This window comes from Helianthus annuus, chromosome 13 (assembly GCF_002127325.2).
Source record: "Helianthus annuus cultivar XRQ/B chromosome 13, HanXRQr2.0-SUNRISE, whole genome shotgun sequence".
Lineage (NCBI taxonomy): Eukaryota > Viridiplantae > Streptophyta > Magnoliopsida > Asterales > Asteraceae > Helianthus > Helianthus annuus.
Genome location: NC_035445.2, coordinates 94,270,545 through 94,293,577, shown reverse-complemented (window position 1 = coordinate 94,293,577; position 23,033 = coordinate 94,270,545). Strand labels below are relative to the sequence as shown.

The following is a 23,033-nucleotide window of genomic DNA, read 5'->3' as shown; positions in this document are numbered from 1 at the left end:
TTCAGTTACTTATACTACACATGAAAAAAAAACATGGCCCAACCCACACATGTGGGTCCGCCGCGAGGTATGAAGGTAATTTATGTTGGATAGGATTGTCGGGTTCCCGAGGAGTATCTTTGGTGAGATTGTTATTGTTATTATTTCGATATGGTGTTTATTTGCTTTGCCATGATGATCATGTTTGAACATATGCCTAATATGTTACATGAAATAATCTATAAGACGCTAGACTTTGACCTAGCGTTGTGCAAATTAAGGGCCTAAAAGACTAAATAAACATTTAAATAAATATAAAGGATTAAAGAAAAGTGAACAACCCCGATTGAGAGTTTATAAACTCTCTTATGCCAAACTGACTATTATTACATTATAATCTTAAAAAAGATAATAAATATGTTCTAAGTTGTTAAAAGCTTGAAGTAAAAAAACATAGATTTTTGAAAATGTAGTTGAGTATTTGGTACTTTCTCAGTTTCTTGGATGGGTTTAGAACCATATAATAATATTATGGTACTCTCTTGGATGTGTTTAGAATCATATAAGATTATAAGCATGTATGGGCCTGTAGCCGCTAGAAACTAGGGCTGGCAATAGGTAATCTCTATAACACACGATTAAACATGTTTACTGAAAAGTATATCATGTGATTTTTCACCTTTTTAAAAATAAGGGTTAAATGTCATTTTAGTCCTTGTGGTTTGGGTCATTTTGCCAGTTTAGTTTAAAGGTTTCATTTTTCGCTTGTGGGTACAAAAAGGTTTCACCGTTACCAATTTAGTCCACTGGGTTAACTTTATCCATATTTTTGTTAACGAGAAGGGCAATTCAGTCATTTTATATGGTCGAATTGTCTTTCTGGTTAACAGAATTACATAAAAAATGACCGAATTGCCCTTCTCATTAACAGAAAAAATGGATGAAGTTAACCCAGCGGACTAAAATGGCAACAGTGAAACCTTTTTGGACCCACAGGAGAAAAATGAAACATTTGGACTAAACTGGCAAAATGGCCCAAACCACAGGGACTAAAATGGCATTTAACTCTAAAAATAATTAAAATTAAAGGGTTAGGATCCATCATTTATCATTCTTGGTACGTAAAACATACAACTGTGTAATAGACATTAAATATAAAGTAGTTAAACGAGTCGTATACATGTTTAGAACTTGTGTTGTTCGCGTCGTCAAAGACTTGTTAAACCCGCTAAAACACGATTTACCAGCCCGTGTAATAGACATTGAATATAAAGTAGTTAAACAAGTCGTATACATGTTTAGAACTTGTGTTGTTCGCATCATCAAAAACCTGTAAAACCCGATGGGCAATGAGTAATAGGTATAAAATTGCCAAAATCCATCTCATACCCGACCAATCACATCCCTAACCATAACAATCATATCGGATATGATTTGTAGATGACCTTTTTGCTACATTATTATTTGGATATCTAGCCGGAGAATCCACTCGGGTCAACTTTGTGGGCTATGCATGCAAATTCAGGACCCCATGCAGGCAGGCATGCATGATCTGTAAACCCGTGGAACTACACAAACCACATGGTCAAAAGCCGGCAGCCTCTAAAATATTAAAGTCGGTGAGATATCAACATGAGACAGCTAGTTTTGTTCATTATGTTAAATATTTGTTGAGTGCAAGTAATTATTTTCGTGAGTCAAGGAAACAAGATCGAGTCGTATTTATGATAACTTCAAGTTAATTAGTTTATGTTCTATATTTGTATAATTGTATCTTTGTTTGATTAGAGGTGTTCATAGTCTAGTTCGGTCGGTTTTGAGAAAACTTCTAGCTTGAATTGTAAACTATGGTTTTGAAAAACGACAAACCAAATTGCATGGTTTGTTTAGCGGTTTGGGCAGCTTGTGGCGTTTTTTACGCTTTTTTTATATATATTTTTTTTAGTTTGTATTCCATTTTAAAAATATTAATGATAAATATAGTTAATGAGCATTATACATATGCGTAAATGGTTATCTATAAGTAGAAAAAATGTTGGCCCAAACGGTTTAAACAATCGTATCAAACACAAACACAAGATATTTGAGACGGGGGGACCCACGACTCTTTCTATTGAATTAAAAAAACTTAACAAATTTACAAGGAAAATTTGACAAATAAAAACAATAACTTACACCCCTATTTATCGTTCTACTAAACTTCCTTTCAAAACTTTAAATCTTTCCTAAACCTATTATAATTCCAATTTCATAAAAAATAAATCAAACTTTTAAATAATTAAGTAAAAACTAATCCATATTTTGGAGAAAGAAAAAAAATTGTGACCATTTTACGTTTAGACATAAAATGTCTAGATCTATAAATCTATTTAAAAGACGTTTAATGTCTAAACAGATTCGTGACCATTTTACGTTTAGACATAAAATATCTAAATCTATAAATCTATTTAAAAGATGTTTAGACATAAAATGTCTAAACATATACATCTATTTAAAAGAGCATACCATTACAAATCAAGAGTGCCTTTATCAACAAACATAGTTAATATATGTTGGTGAAGCTAGATTAGAAATGGCATTAACATATTCATCATCAAAGCTTTGCCGGAAAACTGAACTTGGGTAAAGACTTCAACAACGGATGTTCAAAAACCAACAAAATGCGCTAGTGTGCAACGCTGGCTAATTATCTATTTGCGATTTTTTCATCGGTGAAAGCTATTATTTTGGCTTAACTTTCATATCAAGGTTTTCTATCTACATTGTAAAACGCAATAAATCAATGCTAATATACCTTAATTGTTCATGAATTTAATCAAAGTCAAATTAGTATGATCTAAAGTCTAAACTTGACCAACAGGCAAAATGTTTGACTTATTGAGCTTAATATCAAGATTCTCTCACCAAAATCATACATCTAGTCGATCAGTTTAAAGTGGATGAGGATAAGATTCTTCCTAATCACAATTATCAATAATTAATTAATTAATTAATTACTCCATGATTGATCTACCATGCATTGTTGTAGACATGCATGAACTCAACAACATAAACCAACAATCTAAAATACGAATCATAGTACCTTAATGTTTTTTGTTGTCATCTTCTTGTCTGTTCTATGAACCATGATCTCAAACTCAAGAAAAACCATAATCATAAAACCATTTTAATTATGTTTAGTTGGTTGACATTTTTACTTCAAATATTAATTCAAAAGTGTTGTATTCTACACCTTCTGAAACTTAATGATGTGTTTTGTATTATATATTAGCGCGTGTGTTTATATGTATATATCAAAATGTAGTATATTCGACACGTTTTATTGTTGTGTCACATGCTAAAATCACCGTTATCGTTACTATAATAGGGGACTAACATAAATATGTTATATTTGACACGTTTTATATGTGTGGTACATGCTAAATTCATCGTTATCGTTACTACAATACAGGACTTGAACAATGGGTAACAAGTAACAAGACATTTAATTTATTTTTATTTTATTTTTTTCTAGCTTTTTAATTATTCTAATAAGAATAAAATTGTTATTATCATTAAGAAAATCAATGGATGTCTTGGTAGTTAAGTAGTGTGCTTAAGGATTAAAAGTTGTGAGTTCAAATCTTATAGGATACATATTTACCTTGAAAATCTAAAAGTTGCTAGTAAAAATTAGAATTTTTATTATTAACACTAATACTACCAAAATCAACAATTTTTTTTTTTATTTTTGACTTATAACATAATTTTTATCTCAATTTCCCTTACATCATTACACAAATCTAAAATTTTCAAATTCTTTACATATAAAGATAATAATTTAGTAGTGTGCTTAAGGATCAAAAGGTTGTGCAAAAAGTTGTGATCAGGTAGATTAACTAATTAGATAAACAATTAGTGAAATCTTTTTAACATAAACAAATAAATGCAAGTGGGAATCAAATTTCTTGATTAAATCACCAATGTGAAAGCATTAAGATCTCTATACAAATTTATGTAAATCCTTAAGATTGCATCTCAACCACATGTAGTCACATTGTTCCATTTCTCAAAGGAAATCTGGGGCCTTGAAGATGCAGTTCTCCCAAGGAGTACAAGTAGAACTGCCATTTGCATTAATCTATGATTAACCAACTTCATTATACTAGTGTACCAAAACCTAGGGCCAAGAATATAGGGATCTCATGAATCTTTGTTATATTTCATGCATACTTACTGTTACACTATCACCTACACATGCTATTCTTTTATATATTCTCTTTTGTGTTTATAAATGCGATATCTGTATATTTAACGATTAATTTTATGGAATCCAAGTTTATTGTACGTAATTTTGTGTAATTGTATCGTCATATATGTCTTGTAACTAGTGAAATATACCACGCGATGCGGCAGTTCTGTTATGAACACTAAAAGTAGGTTAAAAAGCACGTCAACGGTATGCACTGAATTCACAAAAAGAGTTATGTCGTCGTGAAAATGAATGTTAAGAAAATGAAAGCGATTGAAACGTAGATAAAAAATCATGTCGCAATGGTATATTTGAAATCAAGAAACATGTCATGTCCTTGTAAGCACGAACGTAAAAACACGAAAGCATATATAAATAAAAGTATAAATATATCACATTTGACCCAACTCGGTTTAGAATAAAAAGTTTTTGAAACTTTGACGGGTTTGGACGTCAGTGGCGGACCCAGGATTTTTAGACAATCGGGTTCCATTTTTTCGGTGTTCAATTTTTTTGGATCGGTCGTTGTTCGGGTCGGGTCGAGAAACATAATAGAAAACAATATCATAACTAAACTACAAGTTTCATTTAAAGTCAAGTTTAAAAAAAACACAAAAAATGAAAGAAACAGGTATTGAACCCAGGACCTTTTGGGTGAAAACAAGGGGTTTTACCAATGCACCAGCTCACTCCTATTGTTATGGGGTCCAACTAAATTATTTTATGGGGTCCATAGAAAATTTTATATACCGTTTCTACTACTTTATATAAAAAGATTGGGGTTCGGGGACCCCATTCCGCTTAATGTGGGTCCGCCCCTGTCGGGCGTAGACACTAATAATCGTGTCTCAACGGTGTATTTGCAATGTAGGAAAACGTTGTATTTTAAAAGTAATAATATATATATATATATATATATATATATATATATATATATATATGATTAAGATCATGAGTGAACAACTTCTTGAGAGTGAACTGAGTGAACTAATCTTGGCCATTGATCATTTTTTAGATTAAAAGAGTAAGATTGACATTAGCCAAGTACTTTTAATAAAAATCCCTTAATTTTCTCCTCTCTTAACTCTCTCTCTTTCTCTCTCTCTCTCTCTCTCTCTCTCTCTCTCTCTCTCATTTATAATTATTTCTCTATTATTTTAATTATAAGAGATTGAAGGGCTAATGTTTTTTTTTTAAATAAACTGTTATGTTCCTTTTAAATTAAATATTAAACCTAACTAAATTATGATTTTTAACATATGTGTATACAAGTCAGTATATACAAGACTTATACACTTGTGTATTATTACATCTTGTTTTCACGGGTCAGTATAAACCAGATTTATACACTTGTGTATTATTCAAGTACGTTTGTGTATACGGGTCGGTATATACCAGACATATACACCTGTGTATTATTCAACTACATAGTGTATACATGTCGATATATACCAGACTTATACATCTTTTCATCAAACATTGGTCTAATACATATATGTATGGAGAATGTAATTAAATATTTTTAATTGTGTTCTAGATGGAATAATATTTGATAATGTGTGTATTTTTTTAAAATTATGAAATATTAAGTTAGGTAATATGTGAGAGAAAAAAAAATATAGAGAATGTAATTAAATATTCTTTTAATTGGAAAGAGAAATCAGGAGAGAGAAAAAATTAATTAACTTAATGAAGATAAAAATATACAATTATACCTTTGTCTCTATTAAAATACATGTAAGTTACAAAAGATAATTACAATCTTGTCATTTAAGAAAAAATCTAGATCTACAAAATCAATGGTCAGGATAAGTTCATTTTGTTCACAAATAAATCATTGTTTCCTAATGAACCCTACCCTATATATCTATATATATATATATATATATATATATATGGTAAGGATAGTGTAAAAAGGGCCTAAAGTGTGAGAAGTGTATTATAACACTATATATAATACTATGTAACACCATATAAACACCGTATAACAATATGTAACACCATATAATACCATATAACACTATGTAACACTATATAAAAATTATATAACAAATATAACACTATACATCTATCATAGACATTCTATCAGACAAACTATAGTGTTATATTTGTTATATAATGATATATAGTGTTACATAGTGTTATATGGTATTATATGGTGTTACATATTGTTATACGGTGTTTATATGGTGTTATATAGTATTATATATATTGTTATAATACACTTCTCACACTTCTCAGAGCACTTTTTACAGGATCCTCTACATATATATATATATATATAAACCATCTTGCAATTCTAATAGTACTAATATACAAACCCGAACGTTTTTTATTTATAAAGACCTTATGGAAGCTCACATTTTTTTTGCAATCAGGGAAAAAGCTAAGAAGAATATTAAAGGTATCATTATAATAACATGTTAGTGCATTTGGAAGGGAAGAAATGAGGTGGTTTTTCAAAACTTTAGGCGTGGCCCGATATCTTAAGAGGGGTTAAATCTAAAGGGTTTGGGTGGTTAAAAAATAGGTTTTCGTATAATTCTATTAGATGAGAGGAATGGTGTAAATATCCTTTGTACATGTTGTAATTATCTTGCGTGTCTTCTGCCCGTTCGGGTCGAAGGTTTGTAATTATCTTGCTTGTCTTCTGCTCGTTCGGGTTGAAGGTGTGTTATTTGTTGATCTTTTGCCTTTTGGGATGGAGGTGTGTACCTTTAAAAATAATGTTACTTTTCTTACACGGTTTCAACAAGCAAATGACCTCCATTTCCCCATAAAATCCAAGTAAACTCAAAAGCAAAGCATTGATATTTGATACTTTGACTAACCAAGAGTCAAAGTCATCCCTTTTTAATTAAAAAACAATCAAATATCATATCAATCTTCCAGCAAATCTTCTGCATTTACGCGTTTGAAGATATAAATATTATAGTAACAAGTATTTATGAGAGAGTGTACGGTCCAAAAGTACATGTAACATGTTGGCAAGGTCAAACAAATTTAATGAACATTTTGCCATTTTATTATTTATTATTCAACTATAAAATAAAGTGATTATTAATGAATATTGAATACACATGTAACATCTACAATTTTCTTTCACTACATGTATGAAAAAAAAAAAAAAAAACTAAGTTGTATAGATGTTTGATCATCTTAACTTCAAAAAGAATGAATAAAATTTCCTATGTCAATTTCATATTCACCCTAAAAAATCAAAAAATGTTTGTAAATTCACCTATTTGACTTGGCCCAGATCTTGTTCTATAAGGTCCACAATTTCTTGAAAAAAAAGTTTTATTAGAATTATACTTATGATTGCAAGGAGCACTTTTCGGAGATAAATTCGCTTGCTCCAATGCATGCGACTGCAGCTCGGTTGGGTAGTCTCGTAAACAACCGATGCGGGGCCCAGCTCCCGTACTCCATTTGCTCGACAGCTGTCGTCCCAGTTGAAACGATTTCGTTCCTTTATGTGAACCAATCCGTTGTAAGATCGATTTTTTCGGGACCGTGTTATTCTCTACACGTGGCTCGACTTCATCGTCCGACATGTCATGTGCTGACGTGGCGTGAATCGGGTGGGACCCGACTGGGTCCTTCGCTTCATCGGCTTGATCTTCGGTTTTGAAGTTTGTTAATTTCCTACTGGATGATCGAGATAGTCTCGATTTCTTTGGTGATTCCGTAGGTAAATAAGGAGTAATTTGCTTCATGATGATCGTCATTTGTGAGGCGTGATCCTCTACGCACGCGTCTTCTGTATCTGCGTGCTCCTTTTCGCACACGTCGTCTTCGGAAGAGTGAGTTCTTATATGAAGGCTAGTACCCTGCTTGTTAAAAGATTCATTATCATCTTCATCTGCATCCATCTAATTAATGAAAAAAAAAACATAGAATTAATCAGCATTATTATTTACTAAAAAATAAAGGAGTAAAGTACACAGATAGTCCCTGTGGTTTATCAAAATTTTGGATTTAGTCCCTAGCTTTTCAAAAGTACATAGATGGTCCCTGTGGTTGTCACTTTGTAACGCGTTTAGTCCCTAGCGTTTTCGAAAAGTACATGAATGGTCCCTGTGGTTCGCATTTTGTAACGCAGTTAGCCCCTAACTTGGATATGCTAAAACCTTTAGATTTGTTAGCTCGGGACTAAATGTGTTACAAACTGCAAATCACAGGGACCACCCGTGTACTTTTCGAAATCTGGGGACCAAATCCAAAATTTTGGTAAACCACAGGGACGGAGGGACCATCCGTGTACTTTACTCTAAAGAAAGCTCAAAAACTTTAAATATCTGTTTTTTACCTTGACATAAGTAGTATCCACATCGTTGTCTTGAAGAAACGAAACGAAATCTTGAAAATTTTCTTGTGTTGGACGATAATGACCGCTGTGAGGCCAGATTGCCTGTTAAATAGCCACAAACCGGAACAAGATCAGCGTAAATTTCCATAAAGAGTTTATATATCGTTACGAAATTATTATTACCTTTAAAACGCCTTTCTCGGAAACTAGTCTCCCAGCTGCTAACGTCGCACCACCAGCTAAAAAACTCGAATGTTGAAATAAACCTTTCTTTTTTATTCCAACATATAAAGTTCTAGATGTACTTAAAACAAAGATCCATTTAGAACCCTTGGATGATCCGGTTGTGTCTATGTATTCGCCGGTTTGTTTATATAAAAGCTTTCCGTCCTCTATTACAACCTCGTATTCCTTCCTCTCCATCTGTTAAAAATAAATAAATAAATAAAACGGTAAGCATTCGTTCTTCGTGTTTAACGATTAACGAAAACAAAACTTTCGTAGATGAAAAGTGACATACGGGTCCGAGATACTTAATGCATTGTTGTTGAAGCTTTGATCGCGGACATTTGTCAACGAGATTCACTTCTTTCCCTTCTCCTATATCCAGCCTGAGTTTTTATAAAATATACTATATTAGATTCGGTTATATACGGGAACTACGTATATTAATATAGGGGATGGTTCAAATGAAAACCACTTTTAACGCGAAAACTCGAAAACTAACTAAAAAATTGCCTAAAAAACACACCAATTTTTTTTTACAATTTTTTTATTAAAAATCACTAGTTTTGTATATTAAAAAACTTTAAACAAAAATTCGTAGTGCACATGTGTAGTACACATACACTGCACTACAAAAAAAAAATCGAAATTTTTTTTATATACATAAAATAGTGAAAATCGGTAAAAAAATTGGTATGTTTTTTAGGCTTTTTTTAGTTAGTTTTCGAGTTTTCGCGTTAACTAATGGTTTTCATTTGAACCTTCCCCTATTAATATAATACGAGAACTGTGTATATTAATACAATGTATTTACCAGTAGAAGAAGGGTTCTTTGCTTTGAGAATCCAACCATTTTCCATAATAGAAGTGAAGATTATGCCCGTAACGATGTCTCGGATCAATCTGTTTTATAAAATCAGTTCAAATTAATATATAATAATCATATCACTCAAATTGTAAAAAAAAAAAAAAAAAAAAAAAAAAAAAAAAAAAATATTAAATGTAATGACTTTAGGAGAACTTACTGCCTCAAGCCAATGTTGCAAGGCAAGCTTTTGTGCTTTACCATTCTTTGATAAGCCTTTTCCAACCTAAAAAAATCAAGAAATTATTCAATTTTTTATTGAGTAAAATGCCAAAATCGTCCCTGAGGTTTAGTGATTTTTGTTTGTTCCATCGAAAATGACTTTTTGTGCATTTGAGTTGAGTCCCTCAGGTTTGTGTTTTATTGCCGTTTTCATCCTTGAGTCTGGCAATTTATTGCGACTGTCGTCCCTCGAAATTTGGCCCTCAGGGTGGCAAGATATCAAACTTTTTGGATGAAAATGCCACCTCAGGGAAGAAAGTCGCAAAAGTAGTCAAACCTCAGGGACGAAAACGACATTTTACTCTTTTTGATATAAAGTTTGTATATTTACCTTGGCAGCCCTTGTTCTTGCTCTGGACCAACGCGAAATCGCAGTTTCTTGTTTATCAAGATCGAAAAATGATATCGAACTTCTTTTAAGTTCCGCAAAATCTAACAGCTTCCACCTACAAAAATGCATTAAAATACAAATAATTCAGAAACACTACAACCTGCATGATTTCAGCAATTAAATTATTTAAAGAGTAAATTACAAAAATCGTCCTTTATGTATGTCACTTATTGCAAACTGTGTCCTTTGTCTTCAATAATTACAGAAAACGTACTCAATGTTTGCAAACCCTTGCAAATTATGTTTTTTAGCCCTATCTCAGCTAATTTTTGTGGTTAAATCTGACCAAATGGACCCCACATGAGGGTATTTTGTGGTTAAATCTGACCAAATAGACCCCACATGAGAATAAAATGACGAAAATACCCTCACGTGGGGTCCATTTGGTCAGATTTAACCACAAAAATTTAACTGAGTTAAGCTAAAGGACATAACTTGCAAGGGTTTGCAAACATCGAGTACGTTTTCTGTAATTATTGAAGACAAAGGATACAGTTTGCAATAAGTGACATACATAAAGGACGATTTTTGTAATTTACTCTTATTTAAAAATTTTGAAAAAAAATAATAAATAAACACATACCAGCTTTGTTCAATAAGAACTGCACAATCTGCAAGCTTTCTTCTTGTTCTAAAACTTTTATAAACTTTTTGCAGCTTTGTGGCAGCTTCATGTTTGGGACTACCTGATTCAAGATCTTCAAAAACAATACCAGATCTTGGTGATTCAGAGGGCATTTCAGTCTTTTCAACTTTAAAGCTAACAGATTTATCAATCTTTTTCATTACTTGAGACCCCATCAACTGCATGGCCAATGGGTCAGAATCATTGATCTTAAAACTGCAAGATAATCCCAAAGTGTTGACTTCATTATCTTGGTCAAAGTTGATGGATTTTAGGGCTTGTTCTATATCTGTATATGCTGCAAATGGGCATGAAAATGATAGCCCCATGCAAGTTCAGAATCTGGTATGATTTTCCTGTTGAAATATATTATTAGTATGTATGTGGCCAAAAGTGACAACTAATAAAAACAAGAGTAAATTACGTTTTTAGCCCCTGTGGTTATATCACTTTTACTATATTAGCCCAAAATACGAATTTTTAACATATCTGCCCCCATGGTCTCTATAACTAACCATTTTGGCCCTAAGTCTAGAGGAGATCATGGGGGCCAAATTGGTTATTTATAGAGGGGGTCAAAATGGTTAGACTTAGGGGTCAAAATAGTTAGTTATAGAGACTATGGGGGCAGATATGTTAAAATTTTATTTTGGGCTAATATGTAAAAGTGATATAACCACATGGGCCAAAAACGTAATTTACTCAAAAAACAAACAGCAAACAAGATGAATTGTAATGAGCTGTGACATCACCAAACTGACAAAAGAAAACTATAAAACAAGAAGGTAAATAGAGTAAATAACCAAGAAGTAAATTATGCTAATTATAAAAAAAAATTAAAAAAAAAACACATAAGCTTATTAATGCTTATTGTCTATTTGAAGTAATCAAGAATGAAAACATACATTCAAACACCAAAGAATTCCTGAAAAAACATCAAGAAAACAAGAAATCTTGAAAAAAGAAAACTTTTTTTAAATGAAAAATCAAATCTTGATGTAACTTGGCAAGTATGAATGAAATGAAGGTAATTCTTTCAAAAAAAAACCTTGAAACTCTCAGAAAACAAGAAATCCTTAAAAAAAAAAAAAAAAAAAAAAATCAAACAAACTTTTTTTAAATGAAAAATCAAATCTTGAAACTCTCATTGTCTATTTAAAGTAATCAAGAATGAGAACATACATTCAATCACCAAAGAAATTCAGTAAACCCATCAAGAAATCTTGAAGAAGAAAAACAAAACTTTTTTTTTATGAAAAATCTTGAAAAAGTTTCTAAATACCCATTGAGGCATTTCATCGAACACCTTATGGGGATCAAATAAAAGATGCAAAGATGGATTCTTAAGAATCAGAGAAGTGAAAAAGGTGATACCTTGGAATGAATTATATTGGGTTGGTTTGGTTGTATATACCAGTAGTTTTTTTGATCTTATGAGAATGAATGACAGAGGAAATTGTATTTCAAAGTTGATGGCAAAGAAGAGCTTAAATAGATAGAAGGCATCAAGCAGTTTCTGAGTGTGTGTGTGTGTGTGTGAGTGTGTGCCACTTTGAGGGGGTCATGGTGGAAAATGAAAAATAATTGTTTTGCAAAGGCGTGTCTCTCTATTGGTTATCTAAACTGTGGAACTTATTTTATTATGAAAATAGTTTTTTTAGATAGATAATTTCATATTGTGTTTATTTTATTTTATGTGTTATAATATTATATGTATTCAGCTTTAAATAATAACTAGTATTTTGGCCGTCGCTGGAAACATATAGTAAGACAAAATACGATTCGTAAAACGCAGTGTCTAAAAGACAATTACAAAAAAAATGTAAAATACAAAGTGCAAAACACAATGCCTAAGACATTTCGTAAAACACAATACATTGACATTTGCAAAAGTAGGAGTTGTAGTCTAGGGGTTACAATTGCAATTTTTTTAAAGTTGGGCGGGTGTAAAAATGGAGTAATAATACAAGGGGTAAAAAAGCAAAGTCTATAAAAGACACAGTGTAAAAATATAAGGGTGGTGGCGGAAATGTGTAAAAGATGAGGGGGTGTTGGTGGAAATGTAAAAGAAGAGGGTTGGTGCGTAACTATGTAAGAGCTTAGGGGGTGATGGATGAAAACCAAAGTAGAGGGTTGGTGCTGGAAAAATTTGAAAGATGAGGTTATGGACCTGTGGTTTTGAAAATTCAAAGTAGAAGGTTTAGGTACTAAATTTACCATTTTATGAAACTTTAAAGATTACAAAGTTAAGGGGCTAAAATTGCAATATCATGAAAATATGGGGGGCAAGGAGGAAAAGCCAGTGGGAAACCCACCGACTTTGTCCTTTAAGATTGTATAGAATTTATAATATAGTATAAAAAGATGAATGGTTTAAAGACATAATTAAATAAAAAATAAGATAAGAAATTGATTATATTGAAAAGTTGATTATCATTATTGTGGTTAAAAAGTTAACTTTCATAATTTAAAAGAACATTAGGCTAGAGGTTATGGGGCGTGATTGCTCATCTATCTCAGCAATTTCTTCATCAGTAGCGCCCTTATACCATACCATGGGCGCTATTGAATGGTCGCTAGCGCAATAACGAGATGTTTGTGGGGACATGTGAATATTAAAATCAATAACTGGGTGCTATTGAACTTTTAGGGGCTTTATTACATTTCTTGGGTGTTAAAGGAGGGGACGCTATTGGTTGACTTGGCATAATGTGGCTAAGATGGCGCTAAGGTGGCACAATGGAGCCCTAGGGGGTCCATTCCGTACCCTCTAGCCTTTAGAGCATTCACATATTCAAACCATAAAATTTAAGAAAAGTATCTAAAAACACAACTTTATTTCATTTTTAATCCTTATATTTTATCCATATGGTTTAAAAAAGTGGATTTTATATTTAAGAAAAAAACACCATATATTTTTATTGAGATTCAAAAAAATGAGATGTGAAAGGGTATAGAAAAATAAGAGATAAATTTGTAAAATGGTGATTTTTATATCTAAATTATATGGACAAAAATAAAGAATAAGATGTGAATGCTCTCTTAGAGCAACAAGTAGTTTTAAATTTTAACTCATAAGATTTAAGTTTAGTTTTAATTCTTAATTATATGGTTGTATATGTAAAGATAATAAAAGAAAATAAATACATATCTATTTGACTATTTCAATTTTGTTATGTTGCAAATGTACTTTTATATGTTATAAAAAATGTTCTGATTTTTATTTTGAATATGATGTTTTCTTTAGTATTTTTTTTTATATCTAACGCATGTTCCTTATGGTATATATGAATAAGGTTAGGTTCATTTGTGAATAACTTATTCATTGTGAACACTAATAAACTAATCCAGTAAACTAATCATAGCTCTTGATTATCAATACACAAATATATATATAAATGTAAATCAATGGTCAGGATTTGATAATGAAAATACACTGGTGTATTTTATGATTCGATAATGTAAATCAATGGTCAGGATTTATTCACTCAGTTCACAAATACACTATTGTTCACTCTAAAACCTCACCCTCCTAATATGAATATCCCTAACCTAAATAGTAAATACTGTTAGAATTTTTTATTTTATTTTTTTAAGTTTTAATTTTTTTTAATTTCAAGTTTTATTATAATGTTACTAGGTTAGAACCCCGTGTATTACACGGGTTGAATGAATATAATTTTATATATTAAATAATAAAAAGTTATATATTTATGAACCTCGTATATTGTACGGGTTAAATAAATGTAATTTTATATATCAAATAATAAAAAGTTATATCTTTGAAAACCATGTGTATTACACAGATTAAATAAATGTAATTTTGTATACTAAATACTAAAAACGTCGTATCTTTAAAAAACCCGTGTATAATCGGGTTGAATAAATCTACCAAATAATAAAAAATTGCATCATTAAAAACCCCGTATATTACACGTGTTGAATAGATCTAAAAAAGAGTTATATCTTTAAAAACCATGTCTATACACAGATTAAATAAATGTAATTTTGTATATTTATCTTTTTAAAAGCCTCCTTTATTGTACGGGTTAAAGAAATGTAATTTTATATATTAAATAATAAAATAAGTTATATCTATAAGAACCATATGTATTGTACGGGTTGAATAAATGTAATATTATATACCAAATAATAAAAAAAATTATATCTTTAAAACCATTGTATTACACGGGTTGAATAAATGTAACATTGTTTACCAAATAATAAAAAAATTATATTTTTAAAAACCCCCGTGTATTACATGGGTTGAATAAATATGATTTTATATACCAAATAATTAAAAAATATATTTTAAAAAACTAACAGATTTTTTTATATTCAAAGTAGGATAAGATTGAATATTAATCTAAACTAACAGATTTTTTTATATTTAAAGTAGGATAAAATTGAATATTAATCTTTATTTATTTAGTTAATATAAGATTGAAAAATCATATAAAATGAGAGAATGACAAGTGTAGATATAAATATAATCTTTTAAAGAATTTATAATAGTATACTCAAATTAAAAATATTAACTTTTTTTGTTTCAATTTTGTGCTATAAATAAAAAAAAGGAATACAATAAATTAAAGTTTGAGATTAAAAAAAGACCAACGTTTTGGTATATTTTTTCTTTTTTACGCTTAAGCAAATTCTCAATTTTTATTATTTACAATCATGCACGTTTTTTTAGCATTATCTTTTTTACCCTTAATTAAGCAAATTCTTAATTTTTATTATTTACAATCATGCACGGTTTTTTAGTATTATAAGATTGAAAAATCATATTTATATTTATTTAGTATTATTAATAATTTTAATCAACTAAATGAGAGAATGAAAAGTGTCCCAGGTTTCTTTTATTATATAGTATAGATTACAGAATTAGTTGAAAGGACATTGAAAGGTACATCCCCAATACCGACATTGTGGACGACTCGAAGAAGTCAATTCCAAGTTATAGTTTTGACTTTTACTTTGAGAAAATTCTTATTCTTTTATGCCATAGGTAAACTCTCAAGTAATCCCAAATTAAAATTAATATAATATACTTGGATGAGGTCTAGATAGAGAAACTTTCATTTTTTATTAATAATCATAACTACTTCTATACTTCGGTACTTGCATACGGGATCCCTGAGAAGAAAAAAAAAATGTAGAAAAAATACTAATCGATAACCGAAAAAAATCAACAAAAAATTTTTTTTATGGTAATGATATTGTTCATATGAAACTCGTTGTTAGAGATGAGCAAATGGTACTGGGTGCCAGTACCGAATTTCCCGAACCGAAAGATCATAAGTACCAATTCGGTACCGAGTTTTGGCGTTCTTGGTACCGGTTCGCTACCGGTTTTTACCTTCATATACCAGTACTATAACCGGTATTTTCGGTACCAGTACCGATTCGGTATCGGTTGACACCGAGCTCGTCCCTACCCGTGAAACACGTGTTTTCATGTGGCTTACACATCACATAACGTGCCGCCATAAATAAATAACTAAGGTGCCGCATCCGTAACGTGTGGCGTATGCCAGTTTTGACGTACATGTCAGTTTAAATTCACATTTCAAAGTAAACGACTCACATTTTGACAAACTTTTTCCTAAAACAAGTCTAATCAAATATAATATGTTCTTATACTTATTTTTTACGTTCGTAAACTGTGTTCGATAGCGAGTGGGTTAAATATATCACTTTTTCATTCGATGGCAACCTTTTTTTTCGAAAACAAGTCGAGTCAAATATATGGTATAAACTTGAGTTTTTTTTTAACTTTCGACGCCGCCGCAACGCGCGGCGGGTCGAAATTCTAGCTGTAATATTAAATTCAAACATAGAAGCTTGATGGAACTTATATTTTGTAAGAGCTGTTCGTTATATATATTTTTTTAACGGTAGGATTCTATGCTTATAGAATAGGACCAGCACATGTTGTAAAAACCTAGAGTTGTTCGTTACATGTACTTGACATAAATATACACAAAATCATAATTTTTTTTTTTTAACTATAAGATGAGAAATCTTTCACAAAATCATTTGTGGGCATGCATCAAATATGACAAATTTCTTTTTTTCTATATCTTTTCCAACAATCTTTTTTATTGTGAAAAGACATGTCCTCCTAATTTGAAGGGTAATAATAACAGTAACACAAGACAAGATATACCAACTTTGAAGACTTTAGATTATAAAGCATTCCACTAGGCCCACTATGTCAAATGTGAAAGAGACACGTTTTTCTTTTTGATCTTCTGTACCCAATAGTCATCAAGACGGTGAGTCGGAGACATATAGTAAAAGTGTTATATTTCCAACTTTCATAATAAGTATCTTCTTGGTATATTTATACAGTAAAAGTGTTGGACTATGGGGTGTGGAGGAGGGTAGTCTTCAAAAGACGTTCGTTACGTAAGCGGGTATAAGGATGAGCCTATATATATGTGTGTGTATGTGTGTATGCGTGTGTATAAAGAAGAAGAGAGAGGCCCGTCTTGGACATCGGAGGCAAGCCGGAGACGACGGGAACAGACCTAGGCCTAGGGGGCGGTGTGCTGGGGCGTCGCCGGCCCTAGGCCGCTCCCCATACCGAGCAGTCATATTTTCAATTTTGATAATAAGTATCTTCTTGTATATTTCTATAATAGAGATTTCAAGGTTATAACTAAAAGATATTTTCATAGTACTAAATATATTCGTATATTTATGTGTTATTTACGAAGGGATTTATAAAATTTCATGAGTTATTCTTATATTTTTAGCTAGTTTTTGAACTATTTTGCAATTTTGTAATGTTTTTATTATGGTTTTATAGTATGATTCCATTCCATTACAAATAAAATGACAATTTAAAACAAAATATTAATGACCCTCCCAATTCTTTAAGGTTTAAATTGCTCGTGGTAATGAAAGAAAACGACTTAAGAGACAAACCAAGCCTTCAAGATATTAACTATAGCAAAAACATAATATAAATAAATTATATTATTATAAAAAAATTTAATGATCAAATATTTAATTAAAGGACATGAAAATAAATTTAATTTGTTTTACAATATAACATTCATTAAGATTTTTGGTTCATGCCATTAGTATTTTGAAAATGATTATGTAATATTTTGGCAATTAACTAGTTGTTTAGGAGTTATTCACTATCCTACTAGATGCAATTAACATTTTAAGAAAGTGATAATTATCTTTCGAGTTTAAATTATCTTTTGTAAAATTATCTATAAATTATTTTTTTTTCTTTAATATACAGGACACATGACGTAATGAATAAGAAGGAGTGGTGAAGCTTGAACGAAAACTCAGTAGGGGCCGGATTCTTAAAATATAAATCGGTGGGGGGCAGACTCTTAAAAATCAAATATTTTACACTACAAGAAAATTCGGGTATTTTCGGTAAAATTAACACTATAAGCGAATAATCAGTGGGGCCGTGGGGTGCTTCGGCCTTATGAATAAGTATCTACCATAACATTGAATAATAAAAACACATTCATACAATATCTCACACATAATTTGCATATAAAAACGTTGATATCAAAACACACACGCTATTGGAAAAATGAAGAAAACAAGATGTTTACATGTTTGTTTGTTTGCATTGATTTGTTTACATTTTCAAGTTTGAATGTATCTAAAAAGTGAGATTTGAACCATTAAACCTTTGGACACTTTTGAATTTTGAGCCATTTCTTTACGTGTCACATGAATAATGAATTCATGCTTTTGAATAAACTATTATTGGCAAGTCAAAATAGTTAGCAACCCGTGTACCAAAATTTAAATAGTCTTATTCTTTAAATTCTTTAAATAGTCTTAATCAGAAACAAAAATAAAAGAAAGTGAGTCTTTTGATGTGTACGGAAAGAGAAGTAGATGGAAAACAAGCATAAAGAATATTATAACATATAACGCATGAATATAAAACTTTAAGAGCCTTTTCAATCGATTTTATTATTAATGAACATTATTATTATGATCAGTTGATACTATTATAAATTTATAATGATGTGTATAGTTAGTACTAAATTATTAATTGGCAAGTAAAATGAAATTATACAAGAAACATGATCTCAACTTGTTTATATGTGATGTAGACAAATAAAAGGGTAAATTACTTTTTGAGACCCTCTGTTTTAGTGGTTTTAACTAGTTGAGTCCAAAAGCAAAAAGTTTAACGACCTGAGTCCCTATAAGCATTTTCATTAACCATTTGAGTCCTTTTAGGTCCAAATTTTAACCTTTTGAATCCAATTTTTTGGACTCAAATCGTTATAAAATAAACAAAATTGGACTCAAAACGTTATAAAATTAATGGGTAGGGACTCAGGGCGTTAAACTTTTTAATTTTGCACTCAAGTGGTTAAAACCACTAAAATACAAGGACTCAAAAAGTAATTTACTCCAAATAAAATTATATATATATATATATATATAGGGTTAGGTTTATTTGTGAAAAACCATATTTGATAGTAAACTGTGTGAACTAATCATATCTGTTGATTATCAATACACAAGTGTAAATCAACGGGCAAGATTTGATCAGGATTTGATGATAAAAATACACTAGTGTATTTTACGATTTTATGATGTAAATCAATGGACATAATTTGTTCACTCAGTTCACAAATACACTAATGTTCACTCTAGAACCCCACCATATATATATAAGGTGGGGTTTCAAAGTGAACACTATTGTATTTGTGAACTTAGTGAATAAATCATGGCCTACATTTGTGAATTGATAATCAAGTGTTAGGATTAGTTCACACAATTCACTATTATGGGGTTTGTTCACAATGAACCTAACCCTATATATATAGGATCAAGATCAAAGGAAAACTCTCCCGAGTTGTGAGGACTTATAGAACTTTTGCCCCCATTTTTTTCACACCCTAGATTAAAATATTTAAAAGGACTACCGTAAAAATTTTTTAAAAAAATCAAAAAAGTGTTTTTCGGCCTCTTACAGCAGCTGTAAAAAAGCTTATTACATAAGCATGACATCACTTTTACAGCATTTAAGGCTAACGTAAATGAAAAAAAAAACAAGTTTTTTTGGGAAAAGTTGATTTTTTTTAAAGATTTTTGGTAAAAAAAAAATTGAAAAAACCTTTCGTAAGGTCGAGTTCTCTAAGTACTCACAACTCGTACAAGGTTTCATTTTATCCTAATCCTATAAATCGCACGTTTTGGTGGAGATGACGAAATCGCATGTGTTGGGTAGATGATGAAATCGCATGAGGGGGTGTTTGATCAGAAATCGCATGGTGAATTAGAAAATCGCACGTTGAAAAACAATCGCGTGCAGCGTACGTTAAGCCATTTTGTACGTTAACTGGCTTCTTTCTCTTTCTCTCTCTCTCTCTCTCTATATATATATATATATTATATATATATATATAGAGAGAGAGAGAGATAGAGAGATAGAGAGAGAGAGAGAAAGTGTAAAATACAATTGACTTTAACGTACGAGCGTAAGCGATGAGTATTCCGCATGTTATATGTTTCCGATTTTGTTAAGCCGCACGTTATAGGGTGTCCGGGTTTGTGAAGTAGTGTTCGGGGTTGTGATCCGCATGTTATATAGTGTCCGGGTTTATGATCCGCATGTTATATTTTCCCATTTTTGTGAATGTGCATGTTATAGGTGTCCGGGTTTATGAAACCACATGATATAGGTTGTCCGGGTTTGTGAAGCCAGCCGCATGTTATATTTTCACAGCGTATGCGTCGTACGTTAAGGCCAATTGTACAACAACCGGCCTATATATATATATATATAAAACTAACAAATAACATGTATATACGCCTAATAAGTATATAACAGTTTTGTATAATAAAGTTTATACAGCTCGGCTCATGTAAATGTGAGTCTAGGGGTGGGTTAGTGTTAGTCCATAGATTGATTGATGTTCGTATATACGCCTAATAAGTATATAACAGTTTTGTATAAAGTTTATACAGCTCAGCTCATGTAAATGTGAGTCTAGGGGTGGGTTAGTGTTAGTCCATAGATTGATTGATGTTCGGAAGTATAGATTGGTGTGGGGAATTGGGCTTGGTACTTGATAAGTGAATTGGGGATTGGATTTGGAAGAACTACAGACATGGAACTCTTAATGTAAGTGTAAGTTGCATATAAGTTTTTATTTTTATTTTTTTGAAAGATGAACTTCACTAAAACCAAAGACGGGAAATCTCTAAGCTAGAGATAACCCCAAAACCAATACATCAAGTTATAACAAATTTACACCAATCTTCCCAAACTAACCCACCCTTCTTCGACCTACTATTGAACCAAAGAAAGCTTAACGATTTAACGTCCGCCACAATCTTCGCCACATTAGCCTTAGCCTGCGTGAACAGAACCTCGTTCCTGGTAGCCCAAATCTTCCAACAAGTTAGAACAAAAATGCCGAAAACCAAATCTTTCTTGGAAGCCGAAAGTTGCAAGTGATCAACAAGCTCTAAAACATCCTTGACAGTGAAAACGAAAGTGGGAGGGATCTTGAGCCAAGAGACGATGCCATTCCAAACACCATTAGCCACCAAACAACCGGTGAAGAGATGCTCCGTAGTTTCCTCAACCTCACCACAAAGATTACATAAACCATTGCCAACTTGAATGTTCCTACAAATGAGAGCCGACGCCGTTGGGATCCTATCCAAGTTAGCTCGCCACATAAACACATTACATTTGCTTGGGAGCCACTTACACCATTTATAAACAAACCTCCCTTCGTTCGAGCTCATGCTAGCTAACCAAAGACGCGCTTCCTTCACTGAGTAAGAACAATTATGACCGACGTTCCATCTCCAAGTGTCGCTTCTATTACTTAGACGAACCACCGATATCATTCTATGACAATTGACAAGCTCCGAAACCTCTATACTCGTAGCCGGGTAACATTTCCAATCCCATTGTATAATTCCCACATCCCCAATTCTCTCAACCACTTTACACCATTTATTATTCTCGAGACGGAACAAGTTCGGAAATAAATCTTTCAAAGGCTCATCATTAATCCATGTATCCAACCAAAATATAATCTCTAAACCATTCCCGGGAGACCCACAAATCATATTAATAAAACTAGTACCTTGCATGTAACACCTCGAAATTTGTGTCCAATAATGTGTTGACACGTGTCATAAGTTTACACGTGGCATTAAATAATAAATAAAGGACTAAAGTTGACAAACCTTGAAAGTATGTAAATTCGAGGGTTAAAAATGTCAACGAGGGGTAAATATACTGTATAGTAACCCTAAATGATACTCGTACCTTCAAACGAATGAATCATGGATCGTACGGAGCGAAATGCGGAAGAAAGTGAGAGATTTCAAGCTACAGGGGTTAATTGTGTCAACATGTTTAATTTATACATCTGAGTGACCCTTTGACGAACCCGAGGCTTTGTAACAGTAAAATACGCTCACTAGAATATACGATATAAATTTCGCGAAGTTCCGTTTTAAAACGAGAAAGTTATGATCAAATTCGTATGCGAAGGGTTAAAAGCGTCAACAATAAAAGTTAAGGCTTTTCGGATAGTAATTAAACTAACCGGGGACTTAACAATGCGGGTAAAAGTCACGAGGCCCTTATTTGTAAATAATCGAGGGCCAAATCGCAAAGTTACCCCTTCAAAACCGAAAGGTCAGGCTAATCATGACAAAAGATTTGGAAATCTTGATTTACAGGCCTGAGGCGGGCCGCGTTAAAGATATGAATGATTTAATGCGGGCCGCGAGCCACCTGTTGATTCGTTTACTGACATGAGGATTCAGGCGGCCCGCGTCCATGTTGCCTGATCCTTAATGCGGGCCGCGTGAAAGTCACAGATGCAGAAAAATGTTTAACTTGCCTGTTCAGCCTTCTAAACGTCATGAAATGCATTTAAAACCTTCCAAGTGACCCCTAAACAATCCCTAAGCATTAGGGACACATGTTGATGAGTTGTGGTCAGTGGTAGAGTTGTGTGTCAACTTCTTATGGTGAGAAATGGACTAAATAAAGGCCATGATGTGCAACCCATTGTTCACACCTTCATCTGCATTCTTGGATCACTTCTGGAGCTCAAACCTTCTCTCAAGTGGTCACATTTCGTGCATAGGACTTCAGTAAGTGTTCTACTCCTTTCTTATTTGAGTTATCGCTTAGTTTTA

At 31.9% G+C, this 23,033-nt stretch overlaps 2 protein-coding genes across 2 annotated transcripts; both read right to left on the bottom strand.

Moving 5' to 3' along the window:
- Nucleotides 1–7,351: 7,351 nt before the first annotated feature.
- LOC110898745 (IQ domain-containing protein IQM2) lies at nt 7,352–12,393 on the bottom strand. Its single transcript, XM_022145580.2, has 9 exons — nt 12,225–12,393; nt 10,809–11,206; nt 10,166–10,280; nt 9,773–9,838; nt 9,562–9,650; nt 9,043–9,133; nt 8,706–8,945; nt 8,523–8,624; nt 7,352–8,085 (listed from the first exon to the last, which is right to left on the bottom strand). The coding sequence occupies exons 2-9, from the start codon at nt 11,177–11,179 to the stop codon at nt 7,429–7,431; spliced, it is 1,731 nt and encodes a 576-aa protein (XP_022001272.1). The 5' UTR covers nt 11,180–11,206; nt 12,225–12,393; the 3' UTR covers nt 7,352–7,428.
- An 8,702-nt stretch (nt 12,394–21,095) lies between these two features.
- LOC110901346 lies at nt 21,096–21,947 on the bottom strand. The gene has a single exon (XM_022148178.1). It carries the CDS (start codon nt 21,945–21,947, stop codon nt 21,096–21,098), a length of 852 nt encoding a protein of 283 aa, XP_022003870.1.
- Nucleotides 21,948–23,033: the final 1,086 nt, after the last annotated feature.

Coding starts and splice junctions, on each gene's coding strand:
- LOC110898745 (XM_022145580.2), bottom strand. CDS start 11,179: ATGGGGCTATCATTTTCATGCCCATTTGCAGCATATACAGATATAGAA. Junction 8,625..8,705: donor CCGAGAAAGGCGTTTTAAAG/GTAATAATAATT, acceptor GCTATTTAACAG/GCAATCTGGCCTCACAGCGG. Junction 8,086..8,522: donor TGGATACTACTTATGTCAAG/GTAAAAAACAGA, acceptor TTCATTAATTAG/ATGGATGCAGATGAAGATGA.
- LOC110901346 (XM_022148178.1), bottom strand. CDS start 21,947: ATGATTTGTGGGTCTCCCGGGAATGGTTTAGAGATTATATTTTGGTTG.